Source organism: Drosophila sulfurigaster, chromosome 2L (genome assembly GCF_023558435.1).
Source record: "Drosophila sulfurigaster albostrigata strain 15112-1811.04 chromosome 2L, ASM2355843v2, whole genome shotgun sequence".
Classification (NCBI taxonomy): domain Eukaryota; kingdom Metazoa; phylum Arthropoda; class Insecta; order Diptera; family Drosophilidae; genus Drosophila; species Drosophila sulfurigaster.
Genome location: NC_084881.1, coordinates 28,963,995 through 28,990,676, shown reverse-complemented (window position 1 = coordinate 28,990,676; position 26,682 = coordinate 28,963,995). Strand labels below are relative to the sequence as shown.

The 26,682-nt window shown below is 36.5% G+C and overlaps 2 protein-coding genes across 7 annotated transcripts in view; both read right to left on the bottom strand.

Annotated features, from left to right (window-relative positions):
• Positions 1 to 16,082, bottom strand: part of LOC133835162 (protein spire) — a 59,192-nt gene extending 43,110 nt beyond the window's left edge. Inside the window, exon 1 of one of the 5 annotated variants that reach the window (XM_062265064.1) lies at positions 14,404 to 16,082. In XM_062265064.1, the coding sequence (XP_062121048.1) occupies positions 14,404 to 15,157 (754 nt within the window). In that variant the 5' untranslated portion in view covers positions 15,158 to 16,082. The remainder of the gene's footprint in view (positions 1 to 14,403) is intronic. The other 4 variants (XM_062265065.1, XM_062265068.1, XM_062265069.1 and 1 more) reach the window with 4 other exon arrangements.
• A 9,312-nt stretch (positions 16,083 to 25,394) lies between these two features.
• Positions 25,395 to 26,291, bottom strand: LOC133850227 (uncharacterized). Of its 2 annotated transcripts, none has more exons than XM_062286265.1 (2): positions 26,159 to 26,291; positions 25,395 to 26,069 (listed from the first exon to the last, which is right to left on the bottom strand). In XM_062286265.1, exon 2 carries the CDS (start codon positions 26,058 to 26,060, stop codon positions 25,779 to 25,781), a length of 282 nt encoding a protein of 93 aa, XP_062142249.1. In that variant the 5' UTR covers positions 26,061 to 26,069; positions 26,159 to 26,291; the 3' UTR covers positions 25,395 to 25,778. The 2 variants fall into 2 exon arrangements, with proteins under 2 accessions (XP_062142249.1, XP_062142250.1); XM_062286266.1 differs by having other exon boundaries at positions 25,395 to 26,072; positions 26,159 to 26,173.
• Between the last annotated feature and the right edge of the window lie 391 nt (positions 26,292 to 26,682).

Sequence of the window (26,682 nt, the reverse complement as noted above, 5' to 3'; positions counted from 1 at the left end):
TATTATAGGTAGAGGGTATATTCTATTATTCATCGTAATATACAAAACATTAAAACAAAAAACATATAAAAATAGGAATTTATTATATACAAAATATGCAGTCATTATAAGTAAAGCTCCTAAGATTATTAAACTTAATGATATCTATAAATGTCGATATAAAAAACTATGATATAATAATATTAAATATTAAATATATTTTTAGGAATTGAATAACTATGCAATGATCATAAGCAAAGTTCTTGGATATGACCTAACTGAACTTATCTATAAAATTTGATATAAAATACCATATATAAATTTATCAAATATGTAATAAATGCAAGCCAACTACAGCTTTTTAACTTTGCTGTAAAAGACGACGATATTACAATCGGAGAATTTCTTTAAAAATTGCATTAACATCTAGAGGAAGATTCTTTATCATTTTAAAATAAATACCACATTAACACTGGCATATTTTAAGACTCAAACTAAATGAGGATCGTATAAAGAAAAAGTTTATCAAATTATATTTATTGGTCAACATTATTACATCGTCAAAGAAAGTTATCCACAGTTTATTACCAACATCTTCCCCAACTTAGATTTTAATCTAAGTAAACCACTTGTCCAGTCTTCAACAAAACTTTACTTCTCAATCTCTTTCCTAAATTTTGTGCCACCCTTCACAACCATTTCATACAGAGTATTTATTGTCAATGAGCCAGGTTCAATTGTAGCACATGTAATATATTCGAATACGAATGCAGATATATAATCGCTATAACTCTATCCATAACGCGCTTTGCATTTTGCTTAACAATTAAATGCAATTTTAGTTTATAACAAAAAGCGACAACACCAACAACCAAACCGAAAAAAAACCTGCACACACATTTAGTTGACTCAGCAACTGATTGTCCAAGGTGCTCCGGTTGGATGATTGGGTTGGCTTGGTTTGGTTTTTGGTTCGGTTTGCTTTGGTTTGGCTTGGTTGGGTTGGCTTTGGCTTTGGTTTTGGCTGTTGACCGGCCGGCTTTTGATTACAGAGCGAGACACAAACCTCAGACTGACCGCAGACCCACAGACCGGACGAACTCTATGGCTCGCCAATTTTCGTTTAAAGTTTATTAAGCGTGACTGACATTTGTGAATTGTTTGTGTAATTGCTACAACTTGCAATAAATACCTCAAACGACATAACAACTCCACAAACGAAACTGGTGACTTATTCATGTTCATTTGTTTATTGCAGATCAGTGCCATAAATAGTAGGATCGTTGAGATAACAGAAGTATCTACATATAGTATATGGTATTCAAAAGTTAAGGGTGCAAACCCTATAAAAGAGAAGCAAACGTTATTTGTTCCAGGTTATTTATAGAAAAAAATTCATTATATGTATTGCAAGTAATTTCACTTTTTAAGAAGAACATAAATAAATTATAATAATATGAAATATATTTGTAATCATTTTATTTTATTTTTTAAATTTGATTCTTGACAAAAATATAAAGAAAATCTAAGAATTTCTCCAAATCTCATATTAATATCACAACAAAATCCTATTAAATGTGGATAATCCTAAGATGAAGTTTATATTATTATATTTCAATATGATCTAACTTGCTTAAAACAAGTTCTCTGCATTCTTTATGGAATTTCGACATTTTTACCATTACTAACGAGTTTAATTTTCTTAATATATTATTAATGGAGATTGCAATTGAATTGTAGAATAACTCATCACAATTACATCCACGTATTCCACAAATTTTAAGAACAAGGCAAACTCGCCATTATCATTACATTTCTATAACAACAAACATTTGTAATACTTAATATATATCTTTTAATCTTTAAGGGAAGTTCTCCACAGCTTGTTACCAACATCTTAACTTGTTCCGGAAAAGTACAATCAAGTTGGGATCAGTTAATTTAACGGGGCCCAGAGCACGATCCCTATGCCCTGCCACTTGTGTGGTTGCACATTAAACTCTGAACTTACAAGCGTTTTCTTTAGGCCAAAAAGCCGCAAGGGCAAACAGCAGAACACTTGTTAGAGGCGGGGAAGATTGGCTCATAAAAAACCCCAAAAAAAAAGTATGAAGATGAGCTCGAAAATACACACACAGCATGATATCATAATGCTGTTGTCCGTCACTTTCGCAGGAAATGAGACAACAGAAAAAAAGGTAGGCAGGGTCAAAAAAAAAGAGTTTTAAGCTGACTCCTCGTCTTTTGGGGCATCATCATAATACAACTAAAAAAAACCGAGCCGAAAAACAAAAATATATTCTGCGGATGCTTTGAATGGGGAATGTTGTGTGGCATGGAACATGACATGACTTTATAATTAAATAATAAATAAATATACACATTTTTTGCGGCGGCGGCTGTTGGTTCCACTTAATAATTAATTGACATTTAGCCAAAGAATTTCCATTTGGCGCGCATCACAAGCTGTCGAAATTTTGCGTACATTGAAATTTATTAATGCCTGATTTATGAGTCTTCGACCGTTACGCTCGATCCCTGGGAATCGTTGAGAGAGGAATTCGAGCGTTAGATTTGAAAAGTTCAGAGTGTGGATTAGTCAAGCTCAGTCACATGTGTGTGTGCAAAATTATAACAAGCTGACGAAATTATTTGCCAAATGTTTTGCATTTCATGATGGATGAGTTAAGCATTAGCATCTGGTTTCGTTAAACGTAATTGAAGCATTTGAAAAGATTAAAGAAAGCATCTACTGAGAGTGCTTCTTAACGGAAGTTGAGAGCATTAAGATTTGTGATACGATCTATAAAATTTGCAACTTCCTCAAACTAAAATTTGCTGCAACATTTTGTGAGTTTTACTTTGCGCTTTCTACTTGTTTACCGCCATTCGATTATCATCGAATTCTTATCAATGATGAGTCATAAATGCGTCAAATTTTTAATTTCTAATTGGTGATCAAGTGTGTGGCCCACGTACCCTAAAACAGTTGGCCAGAAGTTGTCTTGATGGAAGTGCAAAGCAATTAAGATATCCCTTAATGCCACAGTCTGTGAGTTAAGCATGTAATTGTTCCATAAAATCAATGTAATACACATTATGTTTAGAAAGGTATAGGCAGTAAATAGTTGTATTGAAATAAGCTAAAACATTTGAAAGAGAATTGTATACTAATGAATATTAATTCATTCATACAGCAATAAACAAGAAAGAATTCTGTATTAATGTTTAAATATTCATTTCATAAAGCAACAAATTCATTATAACAGTCAGCTGAGTTCTTAAGCAAATACTTTGCTCAATATAAAGTATTCTTTCATTTACAGGGTATCTTTTAGTTCACCTTCTCATATTTTCCCAGGCTTAACTACTTAGCAACGTTTTGGCCTTTGCACACTTGGCGAAACAGCACAATATCGGCACACATTAATGAATTGAAAGAGATTAGATAGCCATTGAGGTCTGCGGGACAGCGACACTCTGTGAAACCTTTTCAAACTCTGATGGAAGTGTGTTGAAAAGCGAGACGTGGTTAACGCCTCCACATTTTACAATTTCCAAGAGAATTGTGAGAGGCGAGTCAACACTTTCCTTTAGGCCAACCCGCCAAATCCAATTAATAATTATTATACTTAATAATAAGTTAATCTAGACACAAAAAAAATACAATATTACTTTCAATTGTTTGCCACGTTAAAGTTCAATAGAAAAGTATAAACATTTTCATGCTTATCCGATGCTTTTTGCTCATTTTCGTAATAAAGTTTTATGCACTTTGCTTCATAGTGCTGTTTTTGTTGTAGTTGTAGTTGTTGCTGCTGCCTGTTGACCAAGTGGCCTCATGGCAATTTACTTTCTAATGTCAGGAAAGTCATGTGCAAGTCAACTTTATACTTTTTTTTTCACAATTTATATTTATTTATTGCTGCTAGAAAGAGCCAGCAAAAAGTTTACTTTATTTTATTTTATTTAATGACTAAACCTTTTTTTCTTACCCACGCTGATAAATAATGCCCATATCTATGCAAAGTTGTTGCCAAAAAAAAAGCAAAACACAAAAGAGCAGGAGAAAAGAAGAGAGACAAAGGCAAAGATAAAGAAAGAGGCGTCAAACCGCCAAATCGCAGTCGACGCATTAAAAAGAGATAATAATCATAATTTTCAATTCTTTTTTTCGTCGTTTTCTGTTTCACCAAAAAAAAAAACCAAGACTCCGATAACTTACACCAATCCCAAGTCGATAACAGCGTGCAGCTTTTGCAATTGATGACACCTAATTAACGTCGAGTGTAATTTGCATTACAACAAACCTTTTTTTTTTTGGGAGTGACCTTTTGGCTTTGCTGCTTTAGTTACGATTATTGCCGGACTTATGGCGGCGTTTACTTTCAATTATAAATTAATTAATTATTTTTAATGATTCGTGCATTTGCGTTGGATAATCATCATCATGAGGAAATGATAGATAGTTTAACAATCAAACTAATTATGCGCGGTATTTGAAGCGATCATTAAACTAATTTCGAACAAACAACTCGCAACTGTTGTGTAAATTTAATAGAATTAATATTGCCACAGCTGAAGGAGAAACTAAAGATCTGTAATTGATTGGAAATGTAAAGCAAAACCCAAGGCCAGGAAAAGTGTATTAAAACATTTTACTGTATTGATACTAAATATTGATATTTCTTACGAAAATTTGAAGATATTTTCGAGAGAACTTCAGTAACAAAGACTTTTAAGATTAGAGCAAGATTTAACAAAAAAGAAAGCTACCCATTTTTAATACAAAAAAAGTGCGGTATTAATTTTAAAATATACCAAAATAACATACCGCAAAAATACTAAAAATATACTACACGTCATATTTCTGGTATATTGATATATTACTGTATAAAAATAAAAGATATGGTATTAATTTTAAAATATACCAAAAAATAATATACCACAAAAATACTAAATATATATTAAGGGTATAATATATTTTTTGTATATTGATACAGAACTATTTAGTAGATTTCAAACAAAAGCCAAAAAGTTAGGTATTCAATTTGAAATATACTAAATACCTTAAATATACCTAAATAATACTGAAAATATACCAAAGGTTACATTTTTTTGTATATTAATAGAGTGTTATAGTACTACACTATAGTATCAAAAAATACCACAGAAATCAAAATATACCATATTGTCAGACAAAGAAACTAAGATCCCTTGAAAGTAGGAGTTTATTCCCATATAAAATTACTTCAGGGTAGTGGGTATAAATATAAATTTATTTAGTTTAAAGAAGAAGTTTATTAGAAATTCATTGGAAATTCAATTCACTCATTATCACCCAAATCTTTGGCTTTTTCTGCTACGGATTAGATCTCTGAACATTTAAATATAATTTTAATCAGTTTAAGAAAGAAGTTTCGTAGAAATTAATTGGGAAACTGTTAAAGATATTTATCAACTAAATCTTTAGCTTTTTCTGTTGCAGATAAGATCTGTGAACATTGCTGTAGCTGTTATGCAGTTTGGGATTAGTTAATGCGAGTTATTTAATTGCGTGTGGTTAGGGTATTTGGGTGGCATTTGTTGCAAACACATTTGCACAACTTTCTTGTTGTGTTTTTGACACAATTACATGGGGCGCTCAAGAGGGGCGTGGCAGTGTCAGTGGAAATCAGTTAACTCACAGATTGGTAACTGAAACTCTCGCTTTCTTCGCAGAGAGCTGAGAGCCTGACTACTAACTGATGGACAGATGCCTGACGACATCAACGCACCGTTGACTTGATGACTGTGAAATTAGACGACGACGACGATGACGATGACGATGATGATGGCGGTGGTGCGGTGGTGGGTGATGTGTTTATGAGTATCTGTTATCAAAAGGTGGCTGACTTACTGACTAAACGACCAACTGAACGAGCGACTCACTGAACTGAACTGAGATCTCTCAAGCTCAAGTTGAAGCTCAAGTGGAAGCTCTGCCTCTTTCACTTTGCATGCTGAAATTACAATATAAATTTTATATGCACAATATAAAACGAAGTGTGTGTCTGTGTGTGTGTGTTGGTATACATATTTATATACAGAAACAATCTTTAATCAGCATTTACGCTTTCATCTTTCACATTTTTCAAAGACGGCGGCGCGCGTTCGTCTCAAGTGAAAAATACAACAACTAGCTGAACAACCCAAAACAACCCGCAACAACAGGTTGTTGTTGTTGTTATTGTTGCTGTTGCTGTGGTGGCTGCTGTGGTTGCTGCTGTGCGCATGCGCAGCTGCTGCTGTTTAAATTATTTTAATTTCTTTGGCAAAATTTACATAGTTGGCATATTTTATGCATCTACAAATTTGCCTTTGTCTATTTGTCTATTTTGTCCGATTTAATTTGGGAATTCGGCGTCGCATAAACAACATTTTATTCATTTCCATTTCTCGTCGTCAACAAAAGACGAAAGCAAAAGTGACATTTGGAGCCAAAAAATGAAGGAGACGCCCTTTTATTATTCATTATCGTCACATAGAGTAAAAATATCCATTGATTATGCAACACAATTCCAAAACTGAAGAATGGAAACGATCTTGTGGCTTTTTTGATTGACAGCCAGGTGGAGAAAGAGGCGGAGACGGAGGGGCGGGCAATTGCCATTTACTGTGTAAATATGTGCCAAGCGTTTTGCTTTGTGTGTATCTGTGTGTGTGTGTGGGATTTGTTGGGAAACATGAAAATAATGCTAAACGCATGACACACATGTCTTATTATTATGCTAATAATATAGACAAATCTGAGCACACAATACTTATTGTATTGGGATTACTTTGATGGCTGGGAAAATGTTGGGAATTTGACTTAATGTTACAAATAATATCTCAGAGTAGATGTCACAGCAAGCTAATAAGATTTCACATCATAAAAAAGTGTCGGAAAAGATACTTTTCGAAATCCGCTTTTATGATGATAAACTACTTTAAAAAATTCAACAAATAATATCGGTTATGTTATCAGAAAATTAACAAAATATAAATAGTACTTTCATATTAAGTATACGCACGACAGCTATACATTATAAACTAATTTTATCATACAACAGTCAAGTTATGATTAATTATGCAGTCCCATGTAAAAGCTTTCTTAAAATAACCCAAAATCACTGAAGAACCCCAATAGATAACCCCATGGACGTAGCAATCCATAATACGCATCGTTTATATATAAACCAACGATTCTCAAGTGTTTTTGGGGCGACGCAGCTCGTAAATGTTTTCATTATACTCGACACAGTTAATCGTCAAAGTATTCCCATAAAGCCAATACATTCGCCTATAAAATAGACGACTTCTGGAACGATAAGATAGAGAGCCCGGCAAAACCAACGACTGGAAGTCGTAATTCTCACGTTGGCCTTTTGCCATTTTTTGTGTGATTGCGTTTGAATTGCATCAAAATGTATTTATAATAAATTTATAATGCTGAAAATTCAACAACCTTGGACATCTCTGAAGAGCGCGCGGCAAGCGTAGAGTTGTTTGTTTTCAGGGTCATGTAGCTTGCCACTTGAGAGCGGACCCCACACACACTCCACACTCCACACACTCCATACACCATACTCCATAAAACACACACGCACTCTCATGCAGCAAGTGTCATCGAACAATGGCGCTAGAAATACGCCAGAGTCGAAGACAACAATATCGGGATTATCATATGATTTATGTGCGAGAGACGCACTTTCAAAAAATCATATAACCAACAAAACTGCAATACCAATTTTCCGCTAAGATTACCTATTTGTTTTGTAGGACTTGCAGATACCCTGTAATATGACTGAAGTAAGCAGTTACTTTTAACTAAGAAAGCTACAGTAGAGTGTGCAAATATACTGAAACATACCAAATGTTGTATTTGGTACATCGATGTAATATTACATTCAATTATAATTACTGACCAAAAACAGACGACTTTGGATTGCAGATCTCCCAATTATAATACAGAAAACAAGTAAGAAAAGTACAGTTGAGTGAGTATAAATACTAAAATATGCCGAATGTTATATTTGGTATATTGATATACATAATAAAACATTCCATTATTCCTCTATATTTACTACATTTCAGATATCCTAATCAGAAAACGCAGACTTTCTGTATATATGGTATAGAGTAAATAAGTAATATAAATCTACTGCCGATTGTGAAAAAATACTGAAACATACCGAATGCTTTATTTGGTATATCGATGTAATATTACATTTATTAGCTACAGTCGAATGTGAAAAGTAGAAAAATATATTAAATATTTGGTATATCGATATATTATTCCATTAAATCAAAATTCCTGACCAAAAAAAATTGTCTTTGCAATGGAAATCTCCTAATCATACAGAAAAAAGAAAGTAAGCTACAGTCAAGTGTGAAAAAATACTAAAATATACTGAATCCTATACTTGGTATTGATAAACTATTACATTATAATATAATTACTACACACAAAGAGTTATCTTTGCAATTCAGATCTCTTAAACAAGCAACTCCATTTCCCTACATACAGGGTATGCAGTTAAAAAGAGTTTCCACATGCAGTTGCCTATCTCGCGTGTAAGTGGGTCGGGGGGCTTGTCACAGACTGCACAGGTGGACAAGTTTGGCGACGCCACAAATAAATATAAAAAATGACAACAACGACGAAAAAAAGAGACCTGTGGCAGCTGCTGCTGCTGCTGCTGCTGTTGTTGTTATTGCTTTAGATGTTTTTCATTATAAATACACACTCACACACATACACACAGAGTTATGCATATGCATATGAATGCGTGTATTTGGAGCATATGGAGCGTCAAATTTGGTTCAGGTTCAGTGGTCGTCGTCGTCATGCGTTGCGCTTATGTCATTTTGTAGTCATTATACACAAAAACACAAATTATTATATTAATTTTGGAGTCTCTTTCAAACTAGAGCAACAAACAGCAACATCACAAAAAAAAATGCTTGAGGCAACTTACACAAAAAAACCGAGTACGAAACATAAATTATTACAACAAGTCGCACAATAAAATGCATCTTGTGTGGGTTTCACTGTGGCGACAACTGTGCGACCTGAGACAGCAACAGCTGATCAAAAGAGCTACCTAATCTCATCTGGGCCTCGTATTTTGTCGCCTTACCAAAATTCCCGGAACAACTCGGACAACCAACAAACAATTGCGAAACACAAAGATTGAATGCGAGCTGCACATGTTGTTGGGAAATGATTCAGCTTGGACAATGGCTAAAGATATATCGGTCGAGAGGGAAAACTGATCTATCACAGAGTAATAATAAGATCACAGTTGAATATAGAATTGCCAGCAAGGTATTGATTTGCATATAGATGTAATGAAAAGTAATGTAAAGTATTATAAAAATAAAATAAATCAAATTTATAAACAACAACAAATATATCAATATATCATTGACTAATTATACGAATAATGTATACTTTAAATAATATATATTTATATATATTTTTATGAGAAACAACAGCTAATAAAGGGTTTGACTTAAAGTCTTTTTATGTTTAAAATTTTACAAAATACTGGCACATAAAACATATGTACATACAACAAGCTTTTCTCACTCAAAAAATCTAATTTTCGGAAAATTCATTTAATAAATATAATTTAATAATCATTACTTCAATTTCCTTGGCTATATTTGCACATTTAAATCTTGTTTCAATACAAACTTATTCTTGACTTCCTTTTAATATTTTACCCTGATATGATTTAACTTGAATTTAACATGAAGTCTTTTACATTTTTATGAGAAATATAATACGAGCTTGAGCAATTTTTCTTCTTTTCATAAAAATCTTTTTGAAACTCACATTTTTCAGAACATTTTTATGTCATTCAAAAGCTAATAAGTATTTTCTGCAAATCTTTTTAATTTTTATGAATAATATATTAAAAAATTCTGTATTATTTCATACTTTTCTAAAAATCCTTTGCCATTCAATGAAACTCACATTATTCAAAACATTTTATGAGCTATTCATAAATATAAATAAATGAATGCTACTTTAATTTAATTGCCAATATTTCCATATTCAACGCTTGCTTCAATGCAAACTTATCCTTGAAATCCAAGCTCAAGCAAGTTTGCTTTCCATATTCAACCCACATATGCTCACTTTTGGCAGCAGTCCAAGCGAATCCACAGCAAGCCAATAAACTTAACAAATGATGTGGCCCATTTGTTAGCCCAATTTAAGGGCCACAATTTTCTACAGTTAAAATTTATCAAAAAAAAGCAAGAGGGGGCAACAAAACAAAAAAAAACACAACTCCAATTTGCCGGGTCATAGTTTCGTTATAATATTGTTGATGTTTTCTAGTTTACGTTTTGTTTGTTGTAATTTTAAGTGTAATTATTTAAACATTAAACCAGTTGAGCGTCCAGCTCAGGCAATGCAACAGTTGTCTGTTGTTTTTTTTAACTATATATTTGTACAGTGTGTTTTTTTTTTATTGGTTTGGGTGAAAACAAGAAAGTCAAAGAGATGGAAAATGAAATATCATCACGAGCGACCCAATAGATAGATTTTCCCCCTGTCTATAATATTTACAACAAAGTACAAATCTTGCTTGCTTGCCTGTAATTTTTCTGGCCAAAATAATGAGTAAGGGATTTTTTTGTGGCTGAAGCAAAGAAGCTCAATAACCTGCTTTCTTTCAGTCATTGTAAAGCTCACCTCTATCTATTTTTATTTTTATTTTTGGGTGAAACTCTGTCTAATGGCCACAATTTGTTAGAATGCTTAATTTTTTCCATTTTTTTCCTTTATAGTTTTTCTGCTTTTCTTTTGGTCCACGACACAATCGAGGGACGGAAGAGCGGCCATTCTCCAAGCGGAAACTCAACGAAAGCAATCAACAGCTGACGCGAGAGAAAGAGAGAGATAGCAAGAGAGAGAAAGGGAAAGAGATGGGCGAAGAACCTACGACAACAATTTTTAGAGGGCGTCGCATAGTGCGCATGCGGCATGACCTTCAGGGAAAATAAGGGGGGAAAAGGGGAGGAAGAAGGGGGAGACGTGCCACCCCAAATCTGTGGCAACTTTCACTGCTGCAGCACATTTCTAATTTCGCTGTGCGCCTGGTGAAAAACGTAATGGCGAGTTTGTGTGTTGACAGATTCGAGCGCCAAAAATAATGTTACTTGGGCCCTGAGTTAGTTACACTCCAACACAGCGTTCAACTAGCAAATGCTGTGCGCCTAATCAAGGCGCCAGCGGGCGCGGCGACTTGACGGCGCCGTCGACGTCGTTTGACGTCGTTTGACGTTCACACTGCACTTTAGACACGGCAAAAGCACCCACACTTTATACTTTATGTCTTTTGTGGCACCCAGACGACCCAGACAGACCCCCAAAGGGAAAGAGAAGGCTGCTCATAGAACACAATCAATGATTCTCGGTTGGTTAGAAGCGAAAAAAACTCAGTTTCGATTTGTACCTTTTATTCATTAGGGCGGTCGGAAGTTGTCGGCGAGTTGAAAGCACCTCGAGTTCGAGTTGAATAATGGAAACAGCTCTGCCCAAGTTTCAACGGATGCCGTTGAACCTGCCAATGCCTCGAAAATGAAAACAAAACAAAACAAAACAGAATATAGTTAGAAGGTGCTAAGAGACTCGCAACTAATTGACCAAGATCACACAGACATAGATCAAGGTGGTTTTTTACCTTCCTTTCCTTCTCGCCGCTGCCTTTGGCTGCGATTCCGTCAGCAGAAAAATTAGTGGTAATTAAAGTGTTACAAGGTGTTGTCTATTTGCCCCGAAGAAAGCTGCAAGACAAGAAGGCGACAACATCGAACAAACGAATCAACGAATCAAAAAAAGTTAAATGCTGATAGATGAACGAACTGTAGAACAACTAAATTAGCGATAAGCTGAAAGAGTTCTTCACAACAACATGATAAATAGCTCAATTTGCAGTTTGATTTTGAAGAAAAGACATTTTTATGGGACTTAAACAAAGAAAAGTTAATTACTGATTTATAGCAATCAAAGAAATTATTATTTATTTGATGCTATTTCGAGAAATTTAAAAACAGAACTATTATAATATAATCCTATTTCAAGATTGTTCTTTTTAAGATCGGAAAAATCTTAAATCAAGATTTTTCAATCTAGTTTATTTTCTCTGGGTAGAAAAAGTAATTAATCAGGGATTTTTGCTCCCTAGAAACTGATGACTTATTTATGTATACTATATAATACCTACTAATAATCTGATTTCAATTTTAATAAATAATAATCTTTAATCAATGGAATCTTTAGTTGCAATGACATCACATTCTAAATAAATCCGAAACTAATTGGGTGACATTTTTCAGAATATAATCAATATTTCGAATCATTTCCTGTTAACTCCCAAGTTCAATAGAAAACAATCTCTGTAAATTCCACGCCGTCTGAGAGACCTTCGAGATTCTCTGCTCGTCAAGCGGAAACATTGATATAACCCCAGCAATTACAACATTATTACAACTAAAATTAATTCCCCATATTAAGTCCGATGTTGATTCAACTTCCTCTTTTGGGGAGCCCAAAGCAAGAGACCAAGTTAATAGCGAGCAGCTAATTAGCCCTTCTGCTGCTCTGCTATAAACTGGCCTCGCACATTTTGGCCATATACAGAGTCAAGAGTGAAGAGTGGAGTTTCATTTGAATGCAGAACAGAATGCAGCACATAAATGTTCCTAAAGAGGCAACGAAGATGCGTTGATGCCACCCGTGAGAAGACCACGCCCAGCGTGAGAATGTCAAGATTGGGAATCGTAAGATGATGCTAAGACCTCTTTTCAATTAGCAGAGCTTATCTAAAAGCCCATAGATTACAGCAACCTGTATATTTTGACAGTTTCAGCCAATGATTAAGCAATTAACAGAAACAGAATCCCCAGAGACACGTTCTTCACATAAAGAATAAAGAATAAAGAAGAAAATGGAAAAGATCTTAAGATCTCTTCTGTGTCTACGAAGCGACCCTCATCAATTACAAAAAACGCAACGAGAGACTGAAAGAAAGTGAAAAATAGAGTTGATAGCCAAGTGGATGCGTTATACGGTATTCGGTATACGATCTGCGGTATGCAATGATGGGCCTTCGCCATGGGAGTCACCGTTTACACTTTCCCAAGGCGGAGACAGACAGACGGACGGACAGACAGACAGACACGCAATCAGAGAGCGAGAGAAAAACCTCAATCAAAGCTGACTCTGTGCATAACTTAAAGCGTAGGTCATCGCAGTTGTTGGCTTGACTTGACTTCGTCTTCTTGTCTTCTTGTCTAGTCTTGTGTGGGTTGTTTGTTTTGGGAAAGTGGACGACGACAGCGAAGACTGTAGTTATAGCTATAGCGATGCCAATGCCAAGATGGATTGGATGTCTTGACTTCACTTGGCACACGGAAACGCACATCAGGCGAATGTCCAAGAAAGAAAGAAGTTAACTGTCGCTTATTAAGTGAAAATGAAAGCGTTTGCCGAAAAACCACTCGAGACCCTCTTCCCCAACAAAACACAATAACCAAAAAACCAAACTCAACCGGTTTTCCGGCCCAACAACCAGCTGACTGACGAGCCAACAAATCTAGCTGGCCAAACACGCTAACCAGCTCAATTTTCATAGTCCAAGCATAGCACATAATTGTACCCCTTGCTCTCTATGGCGCTACGGTAATTCTTCTAGCTTCTGACCTCCAACACTTTTTCCACAAACAAGCAAACCAAAAAAAAAACCTGCAAATCGCATGAACTAAAAACTCCTTTTTACACTTGTAATTCCGCATTGTTTTTTTTTACGAAATAGTTATTTATGCAAGTAATTCTTATGTGATTTTTGGTTTTTGTTTTTTTCTACGTTCTTTTTGGCATCTATGGGTTTTTAACCCTCTGTTACTTGTCATAATTCAAATGATTTAAGCAAAAATTCAAGAAACAAGTTTCTTTTGCTGAAATGCAAACCACTAATTAAAGTTGAAGATTCTGCCATGAGTTTAGCATAATATTAGAGAATTCCAAAGAAATGTGGTATAATATTCAGATACAAATGTGAGCAACCAATTTATTCTAAGAAAAAATGAAACTAGAGCAATTTTTTGATACATTTCAAAGAAAATGTGAAACTAGCCTAATTTTTCTGATAAAATCCACAAATTTAAATTTAAAGGATCACTAATAATGTAGCTTTTCCATCAAAAACTGCATTTTATATTAAATTATTATTAAAGAGAAGACAATAACCCTTTTTTCTATCAAATTATATTTTTAACTTTGCATTTCCCAAGAACATTTCATTTGTTCAAATCCTTTAAGTCACAGTGTAAGCTACTACTTACTATGCTGCTTACATTGTATGTAGTTAAAAGAGTACTCACCACGATTAATGACGACGCTGCTGTCGCCGCTGCTGCTGGCGCTGTCATTGAGCTTTCGCTCCTGCTGTTGCTGCAGCGACTCCTTCTGCAGCTGTTGTTGTTGTTGATTCTGTTGAGGTTGCTGCTCCTGTTGCTGCTGCTGCTGTTGACGCTCCTTACCAGAGAAGTGGACGCTGCCATCGCGATGCAAATGAAGCTCGAATTGCGTGGGCAGCTGTGCGTCGTAATCCTCGCTGGAACAATGATGAGCCTGGACAGCAACCTTGTGGTAGAGTGTGGTGAACTGATAGACGAGAGCCCAGGCTTGATCTTCGGAGAGCGGAGCTTTGAACGAATCGAGTATGTTGTCCAGCTTGACGCATTCGTCGGCACAGGAGCATTGATAGAAGGCCTGAAGCAACAGCTGACGAGCGTCGCCGACGATGATGACATTGTTCGGGTTCGTGTCGCTGTTGCAGTTCGGCTGCAGCTCGGCTCCATGTGTGTGTGGGTGTTGGTGTGTGTGAGGGTGGCTGTGGCTGTGTGCGTGTGCATCGCCATTGGCGCTGTCCGGTGAGGTGGACAGAAATCCCTCCTCGGTTTCGCCCTCCACAAACTGACGACGCTTGACCGTGGCCTTGGGCGTTGTTGTTGTCGCTGTCGCAGTCGCAGTCGAAGTTGTTGTTGTTGCTGCTGTTGCCATGGCGTCAACTGCGACATCGGCGCCAACGTCAGCGTCCCGTGTCAAGCTGTTGTCCAATTGGAGTTCCGTCATTGTCTCTGGTATTAAATATGTTATTTGCAGTTTGCAGTCTGCTGATGTTCTTCTTGTTGTTGTCCAAGTGTTTTGTTGTTGTTGGTGTTGTGTTTAGGCAACAAACCAAAAAACTGCAGCTGTGCGTCTCAACATATAAAAAAAATCTGTTTTACTCTTCAACTTGAAATTTTAAATTATGTTATTTGTTGTTGATTGTTACTACGGTCACTTTTTATGTATGTATGTTGTTTTTGTTGTTGTAGTCGTTTATACGATTTTTCACACACACACACATTTAGAGGTCGCTCATCATCATAATATTCTAACGTTAAACACAAAACATGTAGCACAAAAAAACTTTTTTCTTTTTATTTTTGACACACAGATAACACAAAAACGAAGCAACTAAATTTTTATTTGCACTGCTTTTTTTCTTTCTCTCTCTATCTCTCGCTTTTTTCGGTCGTCACGTTTTATGCACTTGTCGCTGCCGCTTTTGCCGTTATGTTTGCTATTGGCTCGCGCTTCTTCTTCTACGTCTTCTTTTACTTCTATCCTCCATTAGGCGCCTTTGCCGTTTGCATTTTCACAACACTTTGCTTGTCGACTTAAGCGAGGGGGACGCAGGGGGCAATTGGCGGGCGCACTTCGTTCACTCTTTGCCCTACTGCGTGTGTGTGTTAGTTAAAAACGGACTGCTAAACAAAATCACGCGCAAGCTTTGATTAGAGAACACAAATCAAATTAAATTTGTTGGTTTTGTTTTATTTTGTTCGCACTGCTCGCCGTGACGTCAAAATGTTAAATGCACTCGCGCTTTTAGATAACTTGCACACTTTATCAATCGCGGCTAATAATTTTTCAGTTACGATTTAATTTTCTTTCGTCTTTTATTTTTTCAAAGAACGTCGCGCACGCACGTCCGATCGTCATGAAAGTTAAACGCAGAATAACAGCTGCAAACTCAACAGCAGCATGTCAACGCTGAGCACAACGCCAGCCAACTTAACGTAACTCTGTTGTCGGCGCTGTTAAAGTGCCGCTAAACTTTAACAACTAAAAGCTTTTAAAGTAAGCTGCATTAATAGCTTTCGCAGTAATAAACAAATCAGTGTAATTGTTTATTTATTTACCGCATACAAATTAGTGATTATATTGTATTTGCTTTATTGACATTTTTCAAATTTAATGCTGCACCAACTGCTGTTAGCTTAACAGTGGCACTCTCGCGGTCTCTTAGCTAACAGTGCGCGAGAGCGCTTTAACATTTAATGAAAACTCAGCTGTTTGCTTGCTCTCATACTTGTGCTCTCTCGCTCTCATTGCGTTTTTTTTGTTTTGATTCCGGTTTTTTCGTTGTGTTTGCTGCTGCGAGTCTCTGATAAGCGTATATGAAGCTTCTGGCCAAAATAAAAAGTTGGCAACATAAACGCAGATTTCACATGCCTACCTTAGGTGCAATTTGAGGCAATTATGTTAAGGTCAAGTCGTGTTGAATTGCGCTCTGTTATTGGAATTACTTCTTGAACGCGCGGGGTCATAAACTTGGTCAACATTAGACAATGATGGCTAACAGAGTTTTTGGCGGAAATGCTCTCCGCTGAGTTATGAGCCGCACATAAAACACATTCTATGTGGGGAATGTGAATTCCACGGCAATTGCATAAAGTTTTTTAAATGCCATGTCCCAAGGTTTTCAGCCTTATCAGTCGGCCAGATCGAACAGTGTGCAGTTTTAACGATTTAATAAGCCGTAAGTACACCCGCCTGCTGCTGCTGACCAAATTATGATATATGAGTCGTAAATTGTAACTTAATATTGAGTGTTGTTTTGCTGCAGTAGCTGAAAGATTTGCATACAATATTATTACAGCATCAACAGACTGCGCAACTTTTAACGAGCGTCTTAATAAAATTTCACCCATACGCAGTTTCTTATTTATTAATTGGCAACAACTGCAGAAGTTGCCAGTTGTGAGTGCTGCCTCTTTTGGCGATATTTTGGCTAGATTTAACCACTAACTTTAACTGTTTCTGTGGACATTTCTTGGTATGCCAGTTGCAATGTTATTTACGCATTTTCTATTAAAAAACTTTATAATTATTACATATTAATTAATTAAGAACAAAATATGTGTGTTTGAAAAACATTGATTTAAATTCTAGCTAATTTTTGCCATCAAGAATTAGAGCAACACTGTTCGTCAGTTGAGCCTCCGATCTGCCAATGTGTGCCTGCCCACGTAATCAGACATCAAGCAGGCCATAAAAAGTGTGTCCTCAACTAGGTGCACACTGAACTGCTGCAGCTGGCAGCAGTGACGTCACAGTTGCGCCAATCGCTAATGAATTGCTTAATGAACATCGATATTGCATTGCGAATGGTCTTTTTATTATTTTCTTATATCTCTGTTATGTTTTTTTTATTTGGTAGCCAACAATGCCAGCAAGTGCGAGTTGGTGGCGAGTTCAACAGCCGTCAGCGGCAACGAACTTCAACCTACAGCATAGACGCCTTTGTTCTTTGCTGGCCATAACTAACTGTAAGTGGAACTTGGATGAATCATTGCACTCGCAAGTCACAGAAATATGCACAAACAAATAAATGAGCCAAAACATGCGATTGTATGTGGTTTCATATGATGAATGCCCTACACATAACGAGCATATGTCCAATTGGATGTCGAGTCAGAAACTCATTCATATTTTACACTGACCAGTGTGACCCAATTAGAATTAAGCTCTACTCTACTCTGTAGGTGAGTCTGACTCCCCCTATTAACAGCGTTCTGGAGCTCTGCTGTTATTCTACTGTTCAGCGAAGCGTTGCATTTTTGGTCAATTACTTTTGTCGCGCTGTTGTTGTGTTGCCCCCTTCGGTCAATTGGAGGCGTGGTCAGCCATGGCTGTGTGGATGTGGATGTTGTTGTTGTTGTTTTCTATCGCTGCTGTTGTTATTGTTATTGTTGTTGTTGTCATGCAACGACGACGCAGCGGAAATGCGCATCCGTTTTTGGTCTGCAACGAAATGCAAACATTTTGTTTTATTCTACAACAAATGAGCTCCAATTTAAAGTTGGCAAATCTCTTTTTAGCCGTCTTTCTGTGTCAAGCCAAGCCGATGACCAAATTTAGCCAAGAGTTACAGCTATGCAACTCTTGGAGGATGCAACGCTTCGCTGCTTTTGACACTTGTTGCACAAAACTTGTGTCTTGTGGCCGCAATCAGCCAAATGCCAAATGTTCCAATTGGGAAATGCAATTAAAAGTTCCCTGCTGTTAACTTAACAGCGTTATCGATAAACCGCATTGATACCTCGCTTAGATTATCGAACGCTAGCTTAGTTTTCGCAAGGCTGCTGCAAAATGGCGCGTGTGTGTAAAAATTGTTTCGTTTTGTTTTTTTTTTTGTGTTGTGAAGATAAGTGTTTGGTGTGTTTAAAAGCAATGCAACGGTGCACACGCTGCTGCTCACGTGTGGAAATCATTGCAGCCTTTAATGTGCACTATTTCGTTTTCAACTTCTTTTGCCTGCTGCCCGTTGCGTCTTGAAAAATCTTCGTTCAGCGTCTGCGCGCACACACACACACACACACACATGCGCACGCAAATACAATTGTGTAATAATTCTGTGTGCCCAACTTGGTCTAAAAACGTGATGCAATTAAGCGTTTGAGATTTGTTGAAAGATCTCTCACCGACACTTTAAATGGCTGCGCGCAAAGGAGAGCGAAAGAGAGAGCGTGTGTGTGTGAGATGGAGCGAGCGAGTGTGAAAAAGGGTAAGCGAAGTTATGATTATCGTACGTGTTCGTTCTTCGTTCGTTGTAATCAATTTTTTCCTGTCTTTATTATTGTATGATTATTTTGATTGTGAGAATATTTTTTCCCCTTCATGAGAAACTAAAGTTCATTCTTAATTATGCAATCTAATTCAGCTAATTTACCTAGGCATAATTATGCTTAAGGGTAATAGAAATAGTAATGAGAATGATAAGGTAAATCGCCGCTTACTCCAGTTCCAGTTTCGTTGTACAGTTGTCGCAGAATTTAGACCACCCATGATTAAGTCTCAGTCTCAGTCTCCATCTCAGTCCCAATTGGCGCACATTGAACCCAAATTCCAGAGCAGCTAACCTAGAAAAATGCCAAAATAATGTATGAGAAGAAGAAGAGGAAGAAGCAATGTCGCACTATTTGATATTTTCTATTTTCATTACGGAAACAGCATTTTACAATACGCACATTGTATTTGCTTGGTATCATTTTTTAGCGGCTTAAACGTATCGTGTCATTCCGAGCTCAACACGAAGACGAAGACAGCAACAACAAAGACGAGGCGTGCTCAAGTGCACGTGACAGAGACAGAGACGGAGACAGAGAGACGGAGACGAAAACAACGACAAGCACTTGACATAGACATAGATATGGAGGAATATTCTCCATGCTCCAACTTGCTACAAAAGTCTCTTCTATTTCGCACTGACGATCTCTTTCGATTTGATTTGCCATGACCAGTGAAAGCAGAACGTAATCAGCAAAATCGCTGAGCTTCAACTTTTATTCAAATAATAGATCTGCAAATTCTTTTTATAGTGCACTTCGTATCCTCTTCAACTAGAAATAATAAAAATAGAAATAGAAAATATGGCTTTAAAAATCGGTTTAAGATTTTATTTTATTTAAAAATCTTCCATTCTTTTGCACTTATCGCATCGGATTCATATTTTTAATGAAGACATTTTAAAATATTATCTTTCTTTTGCTTTTACCGCTTACAAAATAATTCGGGTTTAATGAAAATTGGAATATCTTTCATTCTTTTGCACTTATGGCTTACAAAGTAATTTGGGATCAGATTTGTAATAAAAACATTTTATTTAGATTCTTTTGTTCAGACTTCAGATTTTTAATGAAGACATTTTATTGGAAAATCGTTCATTCTTTTGCATTTATAGCTTCCAAAATAGTTCAGGTGGAGATCTAAAAATCTTACATTCATTTATCGATTACAAAATAATTCGGGTTCACATTTTGAACCCTTTTTATTTAAAATTCTTTCATTCCTTTGCACTATTCGCTTACAGAATAGTTTGGGTTTAATCAAAATTGGAAAATCTTTAATTCTTTTGCACTAAACACTTAAAAATAATTCGTTTATGGAATAAATTTTATAATCTTTCTTCTTTCTGAAGTTAGACCATGTTTTCTAAAATCTAAACACCTTTGTCGCTCTAGCTCAGCTCCTTGCAATAAGGAATTGTATTCATTATTTCGATAAAATAATACTCTTATGTACTATATATCTGTTTCAAACACATTCTCTAGTCGTAGATACCCTTGCTGTTAGGGTATGCGAATGCAGAATCATTCCTGGCTCCATGACACAGCGCTCTAATTTGTGTGCATGTAATTATTTCAGGTAACTCGGCAGCGATTTGTATATCTAAGAAATAGACATGGCCACAGAAGAGTTTTTTTTTGTAGTTTTCGTCGTTTTCAGACCCATTTTGGGCGGAGGGCAATGGCAACATATTAAAAGTAAGTGCCACTTAAGTTACCAAAATACGAAAAACTGTTTTGAGAACTTGCGCAAAAATAAGACAAGTCAGTCACAGTAAAGTGACTTCACTTCACTTCAGTTGAGTTGAGTTTAGTTTAGTTCACTCTCTTGGATCATGCGATGCTGGGTGAAGGGATAACACAGAATAGCAGGAGGAATGCAGTTAAGAGGAGGGAATGAGGAGGAGACGAGGCAGTTAGGGAGTTACTATGTGCAATGCAATTTCTAAAACGTGATTCGTGCAGAGACAAAATGCCAGCCAGTGGAGCAGAGCACAACACAACACAAAAGACCATTAATATAATTTGTGTCTGGATATTGTGCCACTCTCCAGCAATTGCCTCAGAGACTTCAACTCGACAGAGACTCGTCCTAAACGATTATGAAGCCAAGCAAAGCCAACTCGGAGGCAAATTCAACTCAACGGGGTTACAAATCTTATTAAGCTTTCAGTTCAGTCTCTTCGATCTCATATCGAAACGAAGCATTGTTTCCTTCCCCATTTCCCAGTTTTCAGTTTTTATTTTCAGCTACCCAATTTTCAGATCAAATGTGCCGCTGACACGATCGTTTCTTCGTCTCCCTCCCTCCCAAAAAAAACCTAAACCGAAACGGAATCGGAATTGTTTCGTGGGCGTGTGTGGGAGATTTTTCTCGTTTTTTTTCTCGTTTTTTTATTATTTGTTATTTACTTTGAGTCGATGTCGCTTAATTTTTATTGCCAAACAACCGAATTGAGCTTAATGCGAACAAATGGCGCAGCATTCTCAGTAGCCCAGGGACAGATAAATCAACCTCGACGGAAGTTCACAATTCAACTCTTTAACTTGTGAGTTGATGTTGAAGTTGTTGTTAAACGAAGTCCGCTCCATTATTGTGGCAGATTAAGAACGAAACATTTAAGTGCTATTCACTGTCTTCAGGGCTCAACACTCCCATTTTATTGTCGACCCAAAAACTTAGCCCATTTCCATGCCAAACCAACAGCAGTTGTTGTTCTTGAGATCATTTTGCACAGCTTTTCGAGTTGAAGTTCTGATAGGAAAATCATTTAAACAGTGAGAGATCAATTATTGTTTATGCATGATTAATAACTAAACAATTTTAGGGTTTTTGAAGATCGAGTTTATAGTTGGAAATTCAAGGATTTATTAACTTATATCAAATGCTTTTGAAGCTCGATTTTATGATTTGAATTGTAGTTGGAAATTCATGGATTCATTATCTTATATCAAATGCTTTTGAATCAAGATGTTCATGTTCTTGACGCACTTTTTAGAGCCAAAATTCGTAGTTCTTAGATCATCTTTGATTCTAGAACTTTGTTTGTTCAGTGTACCATATTTTCCCTAGACTTTTGAAGTGCATTAGGAATACTTTTTTATGTAGTTTAAAAATTGGTTTTCTTTATACCTTTTGATTTAGAATTTGCGTCTTAAAAACTCAATGCTTCAATATTTTTAAACTTTAAAATACGCCTATGATATCATATTCCTTTTCTTGAATTTTGCTCTTTAATTAATCCCTTTAATAGGCTTTTAAGGATGTATACGATTATTGAGCTTCTTGTCCACTTAACTTGGCTAAAGTTCTTCAACGCCTTATTTTCTTTTTACAGATTTGCATTTACTTCATACAATGTGATAATAATAGCAAGCTGCATTTAAATCAAGATGGGTAAATCAGCTTCTCTTTAATATTATACCTTATTCTTGTAATACTGCAAGATATAATTCTGATTGAACTTGATATTTAGTGGAATGAATTTTGCAAGAATTCCGATTGAACTTGATACTGTAATGGAAGGAACTCCCAAGAAATCTGATTGAAGTCCGAAAAATTCTGATTGAACTTAAAATTTTATGGGAAGGAATTCCCAAGAATTTTTCTAAGAATACTGCAGGTTATATTTAAAATCCTCTGATTTATTTTGCGGGGTATTCACAAGTCGCTAAACCTTTGAGTTTGTCATTCGCTAACCGCAGAACCTTTTGAATGGGGCAACAAATCAGCGAGAAGGGGCACAAAACGCTGCGGTTACCAGCGAAATCCAGTCATAAACTAAGCAATCGCCAAGGTGGGCAAGCCACCAGGATAGGGAACAGGAAGAGCAGAGAGTCTCATATCATAAAGCAAAGTCTTTATGAGACGCCTCCCGAAGATGATGACGATGGGAATGAGAATGTGGATGAGGATGAGAATGGAGGATGGAGGACGGCTTTGTCGTTTGATGATGATAATGAAGACACTGCGACAATGTTCTCACTTTCAAGAACAGCAAGTGGACAGACAGGTTGCCATATAGCAGAGAGAAAGAGGGAGGGAGAGGGAGAAAGAGAAAGAGAAGACCACACGCAGCGGGAGAATCTGTAGCTGGAATTGGGAGATTGGAGTTTGAAGTTTGGAAATTGTGGCAGAGCGGCGCACTTTCATTTTCAGTGCAGGCATCGCATAATTAATTGCGACCGAAAGTGGACAACAATTTGAGCAGCCGTCGCAGAAAGTAAAATGCTCCAAAGGAATACAACGAACCTGTCCCCAAACAGAGAGAGAAAAAAACCGAACTCTACTCGTACTATAATATAAACCGGATCATCATCAATTGTGAGGCAGAGGCAGAGGAAGAGGCAGGCAGCTGGAGCAACTTTCTTCTTGCTTCTTGCTTCTGACACACTAAACTGACGCAACGTGCGGCAACAAGTGCAGAGCACAGCACACTCGAGATCTGAGTGTTGCAAGATCTGAGAGGAAAAGAGGCGGGAGAGCCGCCCACGAGACGAGGCGGCTTCCTGCCGAGAAAAAGTGGCAGCGAGCGAATGAAAATTAAGCATGTTTATGGCATGTACTTGCAGTTGCTGTTGCTGTTTGCTGTTGCTGTTGCATGCCTCATTCACACGCTGCCACAAGAAGTAGGAGCAGGATCGGGCTTTGGAGATCGCGGGGACTTGACAGAACCAGTTTAATGGCGCATGAAATTTCACCGAAAAATCTGCGTCTAGCTAAGGTGGCAAACGTTGCAGCATCAGACAGAGGGGCAGGGGCAGGGGCAGGGCAAGTGTGGCAAGTTGATTTGCTTAAAAGAAATTCACTTTCCTTTGCCAGACACTTTTTACTTTTTCAAATACGTGTGCCAAGAAGGCAAAGAAGGTCACGTTGTTGTAGATCATGAGGATTCGACAAGACACAACACAACTCGCGACTCGTTGGACTTGGTCAAAGACGGACCAAGCTGCAACTTCAACTCCAACTGCGACTCTAAGGCTAACAAACCCAAAAAAAAAAAAAAAAAAAAATAAGAAAAACAACGAACAAAATTAAACGCAAACACAATTGAATGCAACTTGCATTTGCAATGAGCGAAAAATACTTTTAATGAAAGTTGGCACTTTGCTTTTTTCGGGCCTTGTTGTCGTCGCTCTTACTGCTTTTCTTCTTCTTCATCGTGTTGTTGTTGTTGCTGTTGTTGTTGGTGCTGTTTTTGGGGGGATTTTCGGTTTTGATTTGTGGCAGGCGACATGGAAAATGACAAGGAAAATGCTAGCTGTGGCTTCGTTTTTGGCCTCGTCTCTGGCTTCGTCGCTTTAAGCCAGCTCAGCTCAAAAGCCAATGACTCCTTAAGAGTGTTTAGCAAGCTGGCTAAAAGCTGAATGGTTACAATTTCAACCTTCTTCATAAAGCATTGCCAATAATGGCTGTTATTACTTAGCTTGGAAATTTAACACATTTCACTATTAAGCGACTTTATTACATTAAATATTCTTTGCTGAACATAAGCAGTATTAAGTAGAAAAGAGAATTCACTTACCATTTTAATAGGGCCTCCATGAAATGTATATAACAGACAGAAGGAGGCATCTTCGAACCTATAAATTATATAGTATATTTTTGATCACAAGTATTAAGAAATTCCTTTGTATGGGCCTACTTTCTATGGGTCTTAGTATCTTTGGCTGACAATCTGGTATATTCTACAAGTATAGTATATTATGCTTTGACCCACAATCTGGAATATATCGCTCTCTATAATATATTTTGAATGTTGTACTATATCAATATACCAAATATAACATCTGGTATATTTTGTTATCTATATTATATGTGGTAATATATCAATATACCAAATATATCATTTAGATTTTGTTTAGTATTTTTGTGGTATATTAATTTAGTATATTTTAATTTTGATACCGCATTGTTTTGCGTTTAATCGCAATGTGTCTTGTTTATCATTCAAGTTTATATTAAAAAATTTCTTGATTTATATATTCTTCGGCTTGATCTTATACATTTTTATTTTCTATAACGTATGAGTAATATTTTAGGTGGGTTCCTATGCAATAAATTTCAGCTAAATGGATTAGCAGCATTGTATTTAATATTTATTATAATTTATTTAATTTAAACAAAATTAGCAAATAACTTCCCAAGATTTATTTCAACTAAAATTTGCTTATATCATATATATTATTTTGCTGAATGAATCACTAGTATTTTAATTTAAATTGAATTAGGATTCTCAAAGCATTCGTAAAAATTCATGAGTAGTCGTTAGATACGTTTTTCTCAGACTTTAATTGCTTACTTTTTAAGATTTCCCTCGTACAGATATTATAGTCATCAACCAATCATTCTACGTTACGTATACGTAACATTTTAGTTATAGTTCTTCTAATCATCGCTAATGAAATAAGAATTCTTCTATTTTTTTTACGTGCGTTTTATTTATATTTAATTGACATGCGCTTATTTAATTCCATTTTGAATATTTTAACTCCAACCTATTAATTGAGTGTGTACAATGAGTATGTGTTTGTGTAAGAGCAAGAAGCATCATCATTCGGCACAGATCAGTCTATGACCAGTTTGAAGTACATGTGTTTCAATAATAATAACATCCGTGTAATCCAGTAAACAAATAACAAGGAGGCGTGGTTGCTTGAACCCCAGTTTGAAAAGATCTTGGCGAAGTCACCGTTTAAAACCGTTTTAAATTACTGTACGAATTGTAGGGCAACATGTATGTATGAATGAATGTATGTATGTCTTGGAATGTAGAAAAGTATATTGCGGAAATCTATCACTGCTCCTTGGGTTCCTCCTCTTTGGGGGGTTCATCTTCGTCCCAGGGCAGATTGTTGTGCAGAGCGGACCAGCGAGGCATCGAGTAAAGCGACCACATCGGTATTATCATCATGAAGAGCAGCGATCCCCAGCCGTAGAGAGCTTTCTGGCCCATCGACAGGCGAAATCGGGGAGGTCCCACAATAGGTGCATGATGACGCACCTGTTGCAAGCCATCGGGACACGAAATGCGTTTCAAGGGCAACAGCAAAAGTTTTCTTATGGAATTTGAATTCATTGTAAAGTGCTGCTGAACAAAAAATTAGAAAAGAATTTAAAAAATATAAAATGGGAAAAATGTATAAAAAAAAAAAGTTGTAGAAAAATAAAACTCACTTAAACAGGCCAAAGTGTGGAAAAAAACAAAACTGACTGAGATATGGAAGCATACAAGCTGCTGTCGACGGAGTTTCAAACAGTCAACGCCTACTGTAAAATCAGGAAATATTTCGGGGGAGGTTCACAAAGGTTAAATAAGCATTAAATATGCTAATGAAAAGTGTTGCGACGCCCGGCGGCTCTTTCTTTATTTAATTTTTGATTTGCGCGCAACATTGTTGCAAATGCTGAGACAAAGCAAAGCAACAACAACAACAACAACAACAAAAACGACCAAAACAAACAAAAAATGGCAATGTGAAATTATTATTACATTTTGGCATTGCGTGCACAAACAATTGACTTTTTTTGCCCCGTCGCGAAGCCACGAGACGTCGACAGCTATCAACACGAGAGAAGAGATCACAGCGAGTTGATTACATAAAAATGCGAAACGGAATTTCAAAGTGGCCACTAGGGTCTCATAAATCAGCCAAGATTCGGATTAACCATAAGCACCAGGCTCAGACAGCTGCTGCGGG